Raw genomic sequence first — 14,772 nt, forward strand, 5'->3', positions numbered from 1 at the left:
CTGGTGACATCGAGGCAGCCAGAAGAGCAGGGAAGCTGGCTCGGGGGCCAGCTGGAGAGCCTGGTGCCCCCAGGCTGGGGGAAGGGAAGAAGGTGGTGGTTCCCAACACAGTGGAGGTCTGTGGAGAGCCACAGAGCAGAAATGGTGAGGTCACCCCAGGGACAGGCAGCACAAAGCAGCAGCTGGGAGAGCATGTGGGGAGCCCAGAGGGCCACGGTCTCTGCCCTTCTGAGGCTCTGTGGGGCCAGGAGCCTCCTCCCCAGGCTCTAGGACCCCCTCCCCGACACAGGGCAGACTCATCTGATCACCAGGCCAAGGTCTGATGGCTGGACATACCAACGGAAGCCTTCAGAAAGCCTTTGGCAGGCACAGCCACGCGGCCTTCCAGCCCCACTACTGCCTGGCATATGAGCTGGGTCTGATCCATGACGGCTCGGCTCCATTGAGAGCAACAACAGTCTCTGGCACTGCTGTCATTTGAATCTCACTTTGCTGTTTAACCTTGTTAAGTGCTGCAGTCTTGTCTCCCCAACTAGACCAGGATCTCCTTCTTGGAAGGCCTTTTCATCTGGACCTAGCACAGTGCTTGGCAAGTAATGCGTCGGTAAGCCCTGGCTCCCTGGAGGGCCTCCCGGGATGAGGTCAAAGCCAGGCCAGCGCTGCGGGGACCCAGGGAGAGGGCTCCGGAGCAGTCAGGATGTGCAGGGGCGGGGAGGAGCGCTGCAGCGTGCCCAGTGCTATCATCCCCTACAGCACACTCTGAGCAGGGGATTAGGAGCTCTTTCTGACTCTGCTGGAATTTGATTATAACCGCACAGGGCTGCGATTAGATGAACTCAGCCAGGGAGCTAAGAGCATGAGCTGGATAGCTTGAAACAGAGAAGACAGTGTTTATATGCAGTCCTTTGTTTTGCAGTTGGACAGGCCCTGATTGAATCCCAGCTTTGCCGCTTCCTAGCTCATGTCCTCAGGAAAGTCTGTAAAATGGGAATGATAATGCTATCACCCATGTCTCAGAGCTACTGTGGAGGCAAGTGACAAAGGCCATCTCAGGCCTCAACAAACAGCAACTGTTGCTATTTTTACTCAGTACTTCATTCGTTGAATACATATTTATTGAGCACCTGCTATGTGTCAGGTGCAAAGGCTCTGGGCTAGGTGGTTATTGGCATCACCTAAGAGCATCTCAGAACATTCTCTACCATGCCACCCAACACAACCCTAGGGAAGCCACCCTTCAGGGTGGGGCACCTCCCATGCTAAGTGTTCCCTGGGTACAGCCATTCCTCTCCTGCCCAAAAGTGCTCAGCAGCTGATCTTCCTAAAAACACTGAGTGGAGAGGGAAGAAAGCCCTGCCTCAGGGCTTCTGGGAATTGGGTGGATAGGTGAGGCAATCCTATCACTTAACAACAGGTTCCCTCCACTTCCCAGAACCGCCAACCCACGAGAGCGTGACATGCCCAGCAAAGAGACCCTAAGATTCCCCAGGGAGAAGTCGGGTGGGGCGGGAGACAACGAGTAGGCCCTCTGCTCCCAGTGTCAGGGCGCTCCCCCTGCGGGGGGAGGGAGGAGGCAGGGACTCTGGGCCCTTCCAGCTTGGAAAAGGCCATCACCCCACAGAGTTGGCCCTGGCAGAGCCTCCCAGGTCCTGCCTCTACCTTGCCGTTCAGTGTTTGGCAAATCCTTTAATTTCCCTGAGCCCCAAACCCTCTTCTCTTTCAGTTCCAAAGCAGGAATTCTGCCATAATAACAACTCCCTTTATCTAATTATCAATTTTTAAAAAAGCACTTTCCCATCCATGTTCTCAAGAAATGTTTCTCATCTTAAGGATCTACACCCAGGCCTGGCCCGGTGGCCCGGTGGCCAGCTGTACGCACCATTAGGAAACCATTGCTCCCAAGACTCCTCCTGAGGTGCTGCTTAGGGCTTCGAGGCTGGCCTGGCCGGGAGAGACAGCGCGGAGCCAGCCCGCTCAGGAGGCGCCGCCAAATTCCCATCTGCCTAAATCTGCCTAAATGGGGGCCTCGTGCCGTCCTGGCTGCCCCTGCAGGGGAATCGTCGCTCTTAGTCCACTGTGTGATCCAACCCATCAGTGGCAAGCTGGTGCACACCCTGCCCTCAGCAGCAGGCTCCAGGGTCAAGGGTGTAAGCTGCCCTGAAGGTGTTCTCGCTTAACTCATTCAGAGGCAGGGCCTCCTGACTGCAGGGTGTTTAGGAAACATTGACTCTCCAGGTACAGCAGCCCCGGGCCCAGGCCTCTCCATTCCAATGGGAGCACCCCCAAATCCAACAGAAACCCAGCTCCTCTGGGCCTCTCTAAAACCCCCGTCTCACCTCACCCCCTTGTCCCTAAAATTAATACTGTCTTTGTAAAAAAGAAAACCTCTTCTTGTGCTAATTTACATTTGTTCACTTGCTTTGACGTTCTCCCAGCTACCTCCCCCCCCCCCTCAACATAGGGAGGAAGGAAAGGCACAGGTGCTGCTGTTTTTCAGATGTGAAAACAGAGGTTCAGGGAGGTTAGGCTGGCTCCAGGAGGTCTCAGGAGAGGGGACATTCAAAGTCTGACTTCTGTCTCCTCCAGAGCCTGGGGTCTTGTCACATTTGTATAACTGCATATGTACATTGGAAAGAACATGAGATAGTCCTCCTAGCTTTCTTTTCAAAAGATCAATAACTCATTGGTGATGTCTGTAATGGAGAGGAAATGAGTATGGAAAGCTCTCCCCCTGTTGTGAAGCTGACAAAATAACAATGACCATTTATTGTTAAACTCACTGTGTGCCAGGCTCTGAGCTAAGTAAGTGCCTTGGACATAGTATCTTATTGAATCTCACTTAATCATTACAACCACCTCGCAAAATAGGCCTCATTGGCCTTGTTTCAGAGATGAGTAAGTGACTTGCCTAGATCACTCAGATAGGCAATGGCAGAGCCAAGATTCCAGTCTAGGTCTTCTCAACCCCAAAGTGCAGGCTGAAATGAATGCAGCCAGTATCAGTTAGAGAATGGTCACTGGCCAGTGTGAACTTTGACTCGCTGCTCCTAGTACTCAGAAACGAGTAGTGGGCTGCATCTGCCCTATGGATTTGCAGATGAGGGACACCTGTCCAGGGGAATAGAGACCCAAAGGCCAAGGAACCCCACCCGGGACCTACCGCTGGGGCACAGTCAGAGCAGAGCAAAGCAATCAGTGCTTTCTCAATGCAGTGGAATACCCTCTCCAAATCCTGACTCTCTTGCCCTGGTTTTTTCTCTGGGTGCCACCTGCCTGCTAGGCAATGAAGAGAAACCACTTGTTGGAAGTTCCAACTAAGACGTGAGTTTGGGGCTCTCCGAGCGGTCCAAAACCACCGTGCCAAGCCTGCTCCAGGCCACAGAGCCAGCAGGCATCTGGTCTTCCTTCATTACAGACATGCCTTTCATAAATAGCAGCCCATTAAGAGAAAAGAAAGGCTTCTAGCTGCTATGAACTTCAATCCTCCAGCCCCTTGGGGTCAGATCACCTGGCACTTAACTGAAATAAAAGGCCCCAGATCAATATCCCTTCATCAGCCTTTGGAAGGCTAGGAGGTCCCAGTTCCCAGGAAGTGAATGAGCAGAAGTGCTTTTCTCTGGGAAAAACAAACCCAGCTTGGCAGGAAGCTCTCTTGGCATTAAAGAACCCAGAGCTTCATTTTGCACCCTGCCAGAAATAATCAGAACCCAGAGTGGTGAGGACAGAGGGGCAAACGCTCCGGCTCTTCCCAGCCCAGGTCACAGCCCCTGAGGGCTCACCAGGCTCTGCAGAACTGAACACCCTCTAGCTCTGAAGTGCCTCGGCCAGTGGCTGGTGGGATGTGCTGACACAGGGGAGGATAGCCAATGTCTTCTGGGCCCTCGGGTTGCCGTTCTAGGCAGCCAGGGTCCCCAGCTCAGCTCTGACAATGTGCACTGCCCTCTGCAACTCTCTGCTCTCCCCTGAAGCTATCTCATCAAATCGTCTTCTCCCCAGAGGGCTGTTTACCGGAGGGGACTCTCGCTCAGCCTGCACCTCTCATCTTAGCCAGGAACTGAGGGAATGATTTTCAGTTGCCCATTCCTTCTCAAAAGGGTGTACTCCTCTTGGCCTTCTAGAGTAGACCATGCCCCACCCACAGGGCGTGGCCAGGGTAGACTCCCACAAGTCAGACAGGTTCTGAGGACTATTGGGTGGGATAGACTTAAGTAGAAGCAGAGGACAAGAATGGGTCTAATGAATCCTTGCTTGGGACAGAGAGCTCCCTTGCTCATATTAGCAGAGACACCAGTTGGGAATAAAAAATTCGCTAAAAATCTAAATGAATTTGATGGCTCAGGAGCTCTCAGCCTTTTCATCACCAAGAACCTCTGATTAATCCCCTGGTTTAATGATATTTTATCTCCCAAACCATATCAAGCAATAAGCTGTTTGCCCAATTTTGCTCAGCAAAGGCATAGCACTGCCCATCCAAGCTCCCGATCAGACGGAGATAACCAGGAATACCAATCACACTGAGCACGTGTCATTCCAGCCCCAAACCACAGACGTTCGACGTGCTCTGTAGCCTGTGTTATCTGGGTGGGGCGAGGGTTTCATTACCTCCAGGCCACTTTAAACACTGATAAGACCCTTAGAAGGGGTCCTGGGTGGCACTTCCTGGAAAAAGAGGAAGGCAGAGGCAGGCCCAGGAATGAGGGCGATCTCCAGAGGAAGGGCTCCCAAGTAAACGGGGTGACGCCCAGCGGTGAGGCCACATCCTCACTGTGACCCCAGCAGGGGCTGCAGACCGGGGGCCCTGAGCAGGAGGTCACAGAGTCCTCTGTTGCTCTACACGAAGGGAAGGGACACAGGGGCCACTTCCTCTTCTGCAGGGCAGGAGACTGCCATGCTGAACACACCCAGCGCCACTGCATGAGGTGGGATGGAGGTGGCATCAGAACCCTGGACAAGAATCCATCCCAACATGTCCCCACAAGTAGCAGGTCACAGATGTCCCCTCAGATTCAGAGAGAAGGGCTCACCTCTGCCAGATACAGCACACAGAATTTCAGGTCTTCTGAAGAACCTTTGGGAACAAAAAGTAAGGCTTGCATTAGAATCGGCTCCAGAGTCTCAGCAGTTTGCTCAAGCACAGCCAGCTGCCCCACCCAGAGGGCTGTGTGTGGGACTTCCTGGAAAAAGAGCAAGGAGCAGGCACAGGAGACAGGGAAGTCTCTGGAGGAAATGCCATTTAATAACCAACCAGGTAGAGGCATAGCTGTAAGGCCTTGGCCCGTGGGTCAGCCTGACTCGGAGACTGTTGAGGTCACACCCCCATGAGAGGCAGCCAGGAGCCCCCTTTGGGCATCGAACGGCCAGGTGCAGGGGGCTGTCATCTGCTGCGGGGGGCCTCTTCCTTCCCATGCTCTCTGTGATGAGGGACGTGGAGGCAGCAGACATTTGGGTTTTCCTTTAAACATCCCAAATGTCTTTGCCACTTGAGATTCACTAAGAAGCCACTTAGTCACTGAGCTGGCCTTGTTTCCCCCAAGGAATTCATGGGCTGTGCGGGAAGGGGACCCTAACCGTGTGCTGGGTGGAGCACAGAGACGGCCTCCTGGCTCAGGCACAACCCCTCAGCACGTTTTCTGCAGCCACCTGGCTCTTGGTCTAGAATCCCAAAGTCAACCATTCACCAGGCGCTCTCCAAAGGAGGGCAGCTGAGAGGGGCGGTGGGCCGCTCCCACCTCCTCCAGCACAGGGGCTACAGTGGAACCCCCACCATAGGGCAGCAGATGACCCAGTCAGAGCACTTCGGAAGCACCAGGGCTAAGGGATGACCCCCAGCTCTTGGGGAGGGTTTCCTGGTGGAGGACCCTTTTGAGCTGGAACTCGAGAGGACAAGAAAGGGCATGCCAGGAGGCGGGCACAGCAGGCGACGGCGCGGGGACGGAGAAGCACAAGGTGTGCTCAAGCCTGCCCGCGCAGCCTGCTCCTCACCCAGCAATTGTCTGGGCACAGGTCGGGGACGCTCAGTGACTTCCCACACTTCAGGCAATAGACCGCATCAGGCAGGTCGTCATTTTTGAGGGAAGCAACCATACTGCACATCGTATAATAGCAAACACTTGAAGCATCATAGAACTTCAGAGCACCACAGTGCTATGTGCCAACCGCTGGGCCAAATGCTCTGCCTGTATGAGCTTGATTAACCCTCATAACTCCCCCTGTGAGGCAGGGGGTATTATCATCCATGATTCATGTGAGAAAGCTGAGGCACAGATGGCTCAAGTAACAAGTCTGAGGAATTCCCGCCTAGGAAGCCTGGCTCCTGGGCCCACGCTCTGAGCCACTATATGCCTGCCTCTCGAAGGCCTCTGCCGCCTTTAGGGAACCAGCCCAGTGCTAGGCTCAAAGTAGACCCCTCCACACATATCCGAATCAAAGAAATTACCAAAGAAATTGCAAGTTGTGTTGCAAAGTAAAGGTGGCAAGGTACAAACAGAGACAGTGGGTCAAGCCTACTCCCAAGAGAAGCAGTGAGTGAAGGCCAGGCCCTCAGAGCAAGCATGGGGGCAGTTCCCTGGGCAAAACCGTCCCCTGGGCCAGGGCCGCCAAACAGAGCCAGATGAAGAAAATCCCATGAGTAAATGGGTTCACTTTGGACTTGGGATGAATCCTACTTCTCCTCACCTAGAGGTGGGTTGGGAGGGAGGGAGCCCTGACTAAGAAGTCTGTCATGTTTAAGGACCCTGTCATTTCAAAGCTTTTTGCCACTTCTTTGAGTTGCTGAGAGTGGAAACAAAAGGAGTTGGTCTCTTTTGTTTAAGAAAACACAGTGGGACATTTCCTTGACTTTCCAGAAGCAGACCTTAGTGCCTAGAGAGAAACAAAAAAAATTCAAGAAATAAAATAACAGAAATTTGGGTTTTAGAAGCTGGCAGTGAGAGAAGAGAAGGCTCTATCTAGGAGGGAGGGGAAAGCCAAGGATTTGGGAGCCTCAGGGGGAGAGGAGGCTGAGGTTTGAGGAATGCAGCCTAGGACACATTCCCCATGAGGCGGGACAGCCAGCGATTGCCTTGACAACGTTTCTGTGCTGTGACCTGTCCCCACTCTCCTGCATGACCCCAAGACTTCACTGATGTCTACTTCCCATCCTGGCTGTGCACTGGCAGCGCTCTGAGGGCGAGACAGAATGGGGAAGTGCTCAGCACACTCAGAGCCTCAGAAAAGGATGATGAGCCTTCGCAGCCAAGGTGCCAGGAAGGAGTCGCAGAGGTGGGACCGCCGGCTGCAAGGCGGCTGGCCTAGGAGAGGGACCTCAGCCCCACCAGAAACCCTTCTGAAACATTAGATTGAGCTCCAGACTCTCCTGAGTGTGGACATGGGGACCCTGTAAAGTCAAAGGGACAGGCACATTTGGGTTTCCATCTAACACTCCAAATGCTTTTGCCATTATGAAATGTAACAAGGAGCCATTGGTTTTTGGGTGGGCCTTGCTTGCCACCAATGAAACTGTGGGTCCACCTAGGGGGGATCCCTAGCCATGGGCTGAGTAGGCTCAGAGGGGCTTCCCCACCCAGGTCTGACCCCTCTGTCATTTTCCTGAAGTCCTCTCTAGGCTGAACTGTGATCACAAACTCAGCCATTCACCAAGCCCTCTCTACCCTGTAAGACAAGCCAGAGGGCTACTGTCTCCATTTTCCAGAGGCAGAAACTGAGTCCCCGGGAGGGAAAACAACTTACACGAGGCATACAAGAAGAAAGCAAGAGCTGAGATTTGAACCTAGGACACCTGCCTCCAAAGCCTATGTTCTGACCACTACACCACACTTCTGCCCCCAAACCAGTTTACTTCTCTGTCATTCCCCCGGGGCCACGTGCCCCAGAGGTGGAAAAGTTTCCTTTCCTCCACTCGCCCTGATGGCCAGTGCTGAGGTGGGCTCTGAGGACGTGCTCAGAGAACGGCAACTGGCTGACTACACTGAACTCTGGGCATTCCAGTGGCTGGGACCTCAGCAGCCGAGTTTCCAAGACTGGGCACCTGAGTCAGTAGGGTGGATGGACAGCCCAAGAATCAACTAGGTATTTCCGAGCCACCCTGAGAGACCAGAGTGTCCAGGAAGACACACTGTGGGCGGGATGCTGGCCGCCTGGGAGGCAGAAACACAAAAGAGCCACAAAGTCAGTGGGTGGCAGAGACAGGAAGAGACCACAATGGGCCCTGGCTGACCGGAGATGTCCCAATTGTTAGCGCCAGCCCTCCGCCTGTTCCCATTACACTGCCGTCCAACCCCGCTGAAGCTTGGGGACAGCTGGGCAGGAGGAGGGCAGGGGAGGTTTAAGCAGCCACCAGCCTGGAGCCCTGGGTGAGGAGGGCACTCCTGGCCCCCAAGCTGAGGCACTGTTTCTGGTCTTTCACTCATTCATTCACTCATCCAACAAACATTCCTTGAGCACCCACGATGTTCTGGGCCACATGACGGACCCCGAGAGTACCCTCCAGACAAGGCACACACCCAAGTGAGTCCTTGGTCCCTGGGTTGGGCAGATTCTCCCCGACCAGGGAACAACCCTCACCAGTCCTAGCCCCCAGGAAAGGCTGAGCGTGCTCCTTGTTTACCGCCTCCTTCACCCCAAATTGAACTCTTCACACATGTTGAAACAAAAAACCTAGGAGTGTGAGCAGTGTTAATCAGAGACCATTCAGCCAACAGAAGCTCCAGCTGAGCCCCAAATGCATCTCTTAAAAGCTTCACTCAAGCCTTTGCCTCTGCAGTGGGTCTCTGGGGGCACAAGGGAGGCAGGCAGGAAATGGGGCGTGGGCTGCAGGAGAAGGGGTCACTGGAGTTCTGTGAACCCCAGGACCCACAGGGCTGTCTCAGGGGAGGAGTGGGCTGGGGAGGAGGCAAGGGCTCCACCAATGCCTGGAAAGAAATCTAAGCAATGGAATGTGCACCTTGAGTGCTCAATGTCACTGAGCCATTTCCTTTGCTCTCAGCTCATGGGCTCCCTGGAGAGCCCTATTCACTGTGTTTGCTCACTGACACTGCTGGAGAAGGGCAAGGCAATTTGTCTGCACCAAACCATCTGCCTGGCAGGGTCAGTACAGGCATACGCAAAGGCATGGGCGTGCACACACACACGCACGCACCCCTCCCATGCCAACCCAGCGGGCTCGGGTCATCTCCCGTAAGGAGTGCTAGCCTTGGCCACAACTCAGCTTGCCATCTGCAGAGAGAGGATGTGGTCTCCAGACCAAGGAAGCCGTGCCTGCACAAGACTCCGGGGGCTCAGCACATGGAAAACATCTCTGCAGCACCCAAGGCCCTGCACCGCCTACCACAACTGTCCACCACCCGCTGGAGGATGGAGCTCACCCTGCCTCTAACTTCAAACCTTGGGTCTGGGGGACCCAGAAGGGGAAGAGCCAACCAATTTCCAGTCAGGCTCCGCTCCCCTGAGGGATGGAGACTGGACATACGGGCACCGTCCAGCTTCTTACGGCTACCTCAGGGTCTGTCTGGGGACTTCAGGGCTCGGAGTGAATGCTAAGAACTGACCCCAGAAGCCCAGAAAAGGGAAAGTCCAGCTGAAGTCACACAGCATGTTAGCAGCAAAGCTGAGCCCAGACCCCAAATGTCCAGCTGCTGGGCTGGGCTCTTCCACTGCCCTTGTCACTCTCATCCCAACCCCCACCCAAAGCACAGCCAGTTTGAGCCCCGCTTCTTTGCCCTCCCTCCTTTTAGCAGAAGGATGAGCACCACCCTCCAATCAGAGTTCAGTTCTATAATCAGTCAGCCCAGGTCACCAAGCACTGCCCCCAGTATTCCTCACAGCTCGCTGGGTCCCAGACTGTCTGAGCTGGGGACGGGCAGATGCACAGAGGAAAAGAGTGTATGTTGTGTGTGCTAGTGTGTACACGTGCATGCCAGGGGGTGGGAAGCTCTTGACGTTGGGCATGTAGGTAGGGGAAGCTGGTTAGAAGGAAGGAGGGAAGGGCAGAGCAGTGGGAAACCAAAGGCAGTAATTCTCACCTGCCCTCCTCCCATGGAGCTCCCTGCAACTCCAGGATCTGAGCTGAACTTGTTCAAAGGACCACTCCTCACCACTGACCTTGGCCGGGGTGGGGGGCGGGTGCCCCGAGGGAGGGGCTGGCCTCTGGGGAAGGTGCCTTGCTTTGTCCCCTCAGCGGGAAGGGGAAGGAGAAAGCCCGAGGCAGAGAAGTTGTGAGTGACTTCCTGTGGGGTGGCGAAAGCGGAGGCTCTCACACTGCCTGGTGTCTAAGGAGGAAGGCCAGCAGGGGCTGAGCACACGGGTCGGGTTTGCAAACAGGCAGGAAGTTTTCCTGGAGCAAAACCCGTCAAAACAGAATTCTTTCACTGGGTAATATTTTCCTCCCTGCCCCTGTCACCCATGCTCAAACAGGTCTGTTGTTGTTTTCATAATCTGGGAGAGGAAATCAAGCCCCTTTCAGCGGAGACCTCAGGCGCCAAATCAAACTGCTCGGCAGATACTCCCAGCTGGCTTTCCGTTCCAGCGTGGAGGAGAGCACGATGGAAAGTTTGGGGGAGAGGTTCGCTCCGCGCTCCCTGGGCTCCTGCTCGCCAGCACCCAGCCACACATGCTCCAGGCTCCTAGGGCTCTGGTCAAAGCAATAAAACTGAGTGGAGTGGAGCAGTGGTCTCCTGTGCCGGATGTGTGGTGAGTGTGGTGGTGACTAGCATTTATCGGGCACCTGGTGTGGGTCAGGTACTTTGCATACATGACCTAATTTAATCTTCACAACAACCTTCTGAGACACTATTCGTCTCCCACATTCACACATGCGGAAACAAGCTCAGAGAGGTTGAGTAACTTGCCCAAGGCCATACAGGCAGTGAAGGGCAGGGCCAAGATCTGAGCATAGGTCTAAGTCCAAAGTTCTTCCCACCTCACTCCACAGCCTCCCAGCAAAGGTCGGGGTGTACAGGGAGGTTTGCCAGCCAGGAATGGAATACCAGTGTCTGAGGGCCCACAGCCAGGGGCAGGACCTGACCGCACATGCTCAAGCGCCCTATGGACCACTGACCACTCAGCACCAGAGGGGCTGGACCAAACTGGGCACCCAGGCTTCCCAGAGCAGTGGACTCAGGACAGGTGGGGAGGGGCCCTGGGCATCTTGGGGACACACTTACCTTCCTGAAGCTTCACACTCTGGAGGTAGAGCGGGTTCCTCAGGACGTTGCAGCGGCCCGGCTCGTCTTCCTTGGTAAAGAGCAGCAGGTCCGAATAGGCAAACAGCGTCACCTGCGTCAGGTGAGAGCAAACAGAACGGGCTCTTCAGCTGTCCCAGAGGCCAGGAGCCACAGCCTCCCCAAAGGCCAGGAGGGTAAGGAGTCCTTGTCATCTTAGGCAGAACCAGGAGCAGACTCAGCGTGGCCTCAACCAAGGGCAGAGAGCTGCCCTGGAGTCCAGACCGACCTCTTGCCCTGCAGTTTTCTATAGCTCCTCTCCTCACAGTAGAAAAAAATAAACAACAACAGTAAGGACCCTCACCCTCTGTGGCAGATGGCCCCCGTGAACGCTCTCCACAGCCTGACACCTCACAGGCCCACATCTCTGGCCAAAAGCCCTGGAATCTCCTTGGCTTCGAGCCACCCTTGAGCTGCAGGATGTCCCGCATCTGCTTGTATTCTCCTCTGAACATCTGGCTGAAAGAGCGCTGGGACTGGGCTCAGAAGTCATGAGGCTCTATCCCCCTAAGCAGCCATAAAAACCTGGTTAAGTCTCCCAAGTTTTCTCATCTGTACAAACTGGGGGAGAATCCCTGCCCAGCTCCCTTGGTCTCCTTTCACAAGCTCTGTGCAGACGATGAATAGAAGCAATGAGCAATGTGAGGCACTGTTACCAAATTGCATGCGGTAATTTTAACTGCAGTAGTGTGCAATCAATTTAAGGAGAAGCCAGTTACTTACGCTCCGGTACAGACATGTGCATGACTTTTATCTCTTTTATGCGCTAGCTGCTCCAAAAATAAAGGCGAAAGCTATTTTTAGACATTATAGGTAAACCAACAGGCATGCTCAGCATATTTTTGTGCTGCAAAAATCTATTTGATCCTAATGCCACTAACGATTACACTGTTCTTTGTTTTATAAATCCCGCAGTGGCCCTTAGTCAAGAGCTATAAAGTCCAAGTTTAGAGTCTCTGAAGAAAACAAAATATGATTAATTATGTGAACTTCCCTTTGAGGTGTCAAAATCTGATACTTCATCTCTTCCGAAGTAAGAAGAGTCAGCCAGGAGAGCTTGGCATGCACTACTAAGGACTACAGTGAGTGTGCGCTGGATTGTCACTGATGTTTAAAAAGCCGACATGTTGACATTTAGCTGTCAGACTATTAAAGATGACCTAACAACTCTACTTCTGAGATCACCCTACCGAAAAACAAGGCTATATGAATAGAAACCTATATGGATGTTCTCAGCAATATTTTGTTTAAAAAAAAAAAGTACATACACTGACGTTGAAGAGTGTAAAGGGACAAACATGTGGCGACAGAAGGAGACTAGACTTCAGGTGTGAGCACACAATGCAAAACTTGCATAATCTTATAATCAATGTCACCCCACTGTATTTAAATTATTTAAAAAGTACATAAACTAATGGCATTGGGGAGTGGGGATGAAGTAAAAAAAAATGGAATAAAATAAACAAGAGAGAGGTAAAAATAATCATAAGTGCCCCTAAAGAGAACATGGATAAAATAAATTACACTACCTTCATATGGTAAGATTTTATGCAACTATTAAAAGAATAAAGTAGGGCTACGTGGACGGAAGCTGAAATCTGTTTATCACAAGTCAAAATAGTGCAACGTGCAAAAATACCAAGAGTATAATCCAATTTTGTAAAATAAAACTATAACTCTGTCTACATTTAACATTTTTTAAATGTCTTAAGATACCACACTCTTCACTCTGGGGAATGGATTTTACTTCCTACATTTCTGCTTAATTTGATTTATTTTACAATAACAATCTGTTACTTTTGTAATTTAAAAAGCAGGTAAATATTTTTCCAAAGGACCCCCTGGCTTCTTGAGCATAGCGAGAACACAGAGGTGCGGGGAAATCTGGGCCACAGAGACAATGGGAGCGTCCTTAAACGAGAGGCCTCCCGCTCATGGGACTAAATACGAGGGCTCTGAGACCCTGGGCTGGAAGGGGCCCTGGTGATGAGGCTGTCCAACCCTCTGCCCACCACAGCCCTGTCCCAGTGCAGCCCAAGAAACGCCTCCATTTGTCACCCACTGACTTTCTGCTCAGTGGACCCTCACTTGTAAATAACATCATTGCCCTCATTTATAGATGAGGACCCTGCAGCTCAGAGAGGTTAAGTGACCTGCCTAAGACAACACAGTTGGGGACCATTGCCCAGGTATGGCTGACACCAAAGTGGTCACAATACAGAGAGGCAGCAATATATTCAATACCTACAGTTGTCCTATCCCTGAATGTGAAAGAATCCAAGCAGGGACCAGAAAAGAAGAGCAAAGAAGATCAAAAATATAAATAAAGTTAACGGGGGCGGGGGGGGGGGCGTGGCAAAGAAAATGATCCGAAGGTTCAGAAGGATTTGAGGGGTTGGTTTTCTGAGATTAGGTCTTCAAAATCCAACCAGTGTAAAGGAGAAGGTTCTAAACTCACCCAACACAAGCAACCCCTCAGGCTCCCTGGCCCTCTCGAGGAAAACCTGGCTGTCACCTGCGGACCCACTGGGAAGCTGGCAGGGGAAGGGTTGGAGAAGACAACCTGTTAGGAACCTATAAAGTCAAAAAATGGCCCAAGCCCAGAAAGGCCTGGATAGATGCTAAGTGCCCAGGGGCAAGGTGCGAAAAGCTTGCTCTGTTTTCCCCAGGCTGCGGGTCTGACCCTGATTCCCAGGGCTGGAAATGTGGTCTAGACAGGAAGTGATTAAGGCATGAACGAAGAATTTCCCCAAAGGCTGGGTCATGGAAAGGACAGAGCTGGCACAGAGCTGAAGGCAAGGCGAGCGGCGAGTGTGCCAGGGGAGGCAGGTGGCCCCTCTCCCATCTCACCAGCATCCTGCAGCCTCTACTTCAGCAGGAGCCACAGCGGCCCACAGTGGAATGATGCCCGTGTCCACGGCCCTGTTACCTGGTGCCCGCCAAGTGTCTTCTCCACACCCGCTCCAAGGGCACATCGGTTTTCCCCAAGGGTCAAGGATTGAGGAATTGCTTGGGTAGGGAATCCATGCAACTTGGAGGGTCACTTCTCCAAAGTAGCCCTAACCAAGCTTCCTCCAGGGATCTGGCCTAAGGGCAAGGTTTGCAAAAAAGACCTTGGTGCCTTGGTTAATGGTAAACTCAGTGAGTCAGTGTGTAAAGTGCGGGTGTGTCTGTCTTGGGCCCCATAGTATCCCTGAAATCTCTTGCGCAAGGGCCTGGCTGCACTGCAGACGCTCAGTCCCTATTGTTTGAGTACATAAATCAGGCTGCTCCATGACGCTGATTTGATCTCAGGGCACATTAATGAAGTCTGTGACTTCTGGGGGGGGGGGCATGATGAGGGAAGTTCATGGTGTGGGTCTGGATCAGCTCACAGGCTTTATCAAACTCATGCTCAGAGCAGAGACGGAGAACCAAGGGGGAACATTCCCGGAATAAAGATTCCTGTTGATGGTAGGGAAAACTTGCTACAAGTTAGCGCTCTCCGTTAACAAAACCAATGTTTGGAGGGGCTGCCTCTGAGACCCAGCAACAGCTTGCTGGAAAACCATCAGCT

The 14,772-nt window shown here is 52.9% G+C and overlaps 1 protein-coding gene across 1 annotated transcript in view; it reads right to left on the bottom strand.

The window, feature by feature from the left end:
• The window catches only part of RGS3 (regulator of G protein signaling 3), an 86,730-nt gene that overhangs the window by 54,715 nt on the left and 17,243 nt on the right, over positions 1 to 14,772 (bottom strand). Inside the window, exons 8-9 of the mRNA XM_054584497.1 lie at positions 11,160 to 11,271; positions 5,025 to 5,068 (exon numbers count right to left, since the gene is read on the bottom strand). Coding sequence (XP_054440472.1) covers positions 5,025 to 5,068; positions 11,160 to 11,271 — 156 coding nt within the window. The remainder of the gene's footprint in view (positions 1 to 5,024; positions 5,069 to 11,159; positions 11,272 to 14,772) is intronic.

The sequence above is a fragment of the Pteronotus mesoamericanus genome, unplaced genomic scaffold, assembly GCF_021234165.1.
Source record: "Pteronotus mesoamericanus isolate MK-2021 breed Mesoamerican mustached bat unplaced genomic scaffold, CSHL_Meso_final contig_78, whole genome shotgun sequence".
NCBI classification, from domain to species: domain Eukaryota; kingdom Metazoa; phylum Chordata; class Mammalia; order Chiroptera; family Mormoopidae; genus Pteronotus; species Pteronotus mesoamericanus.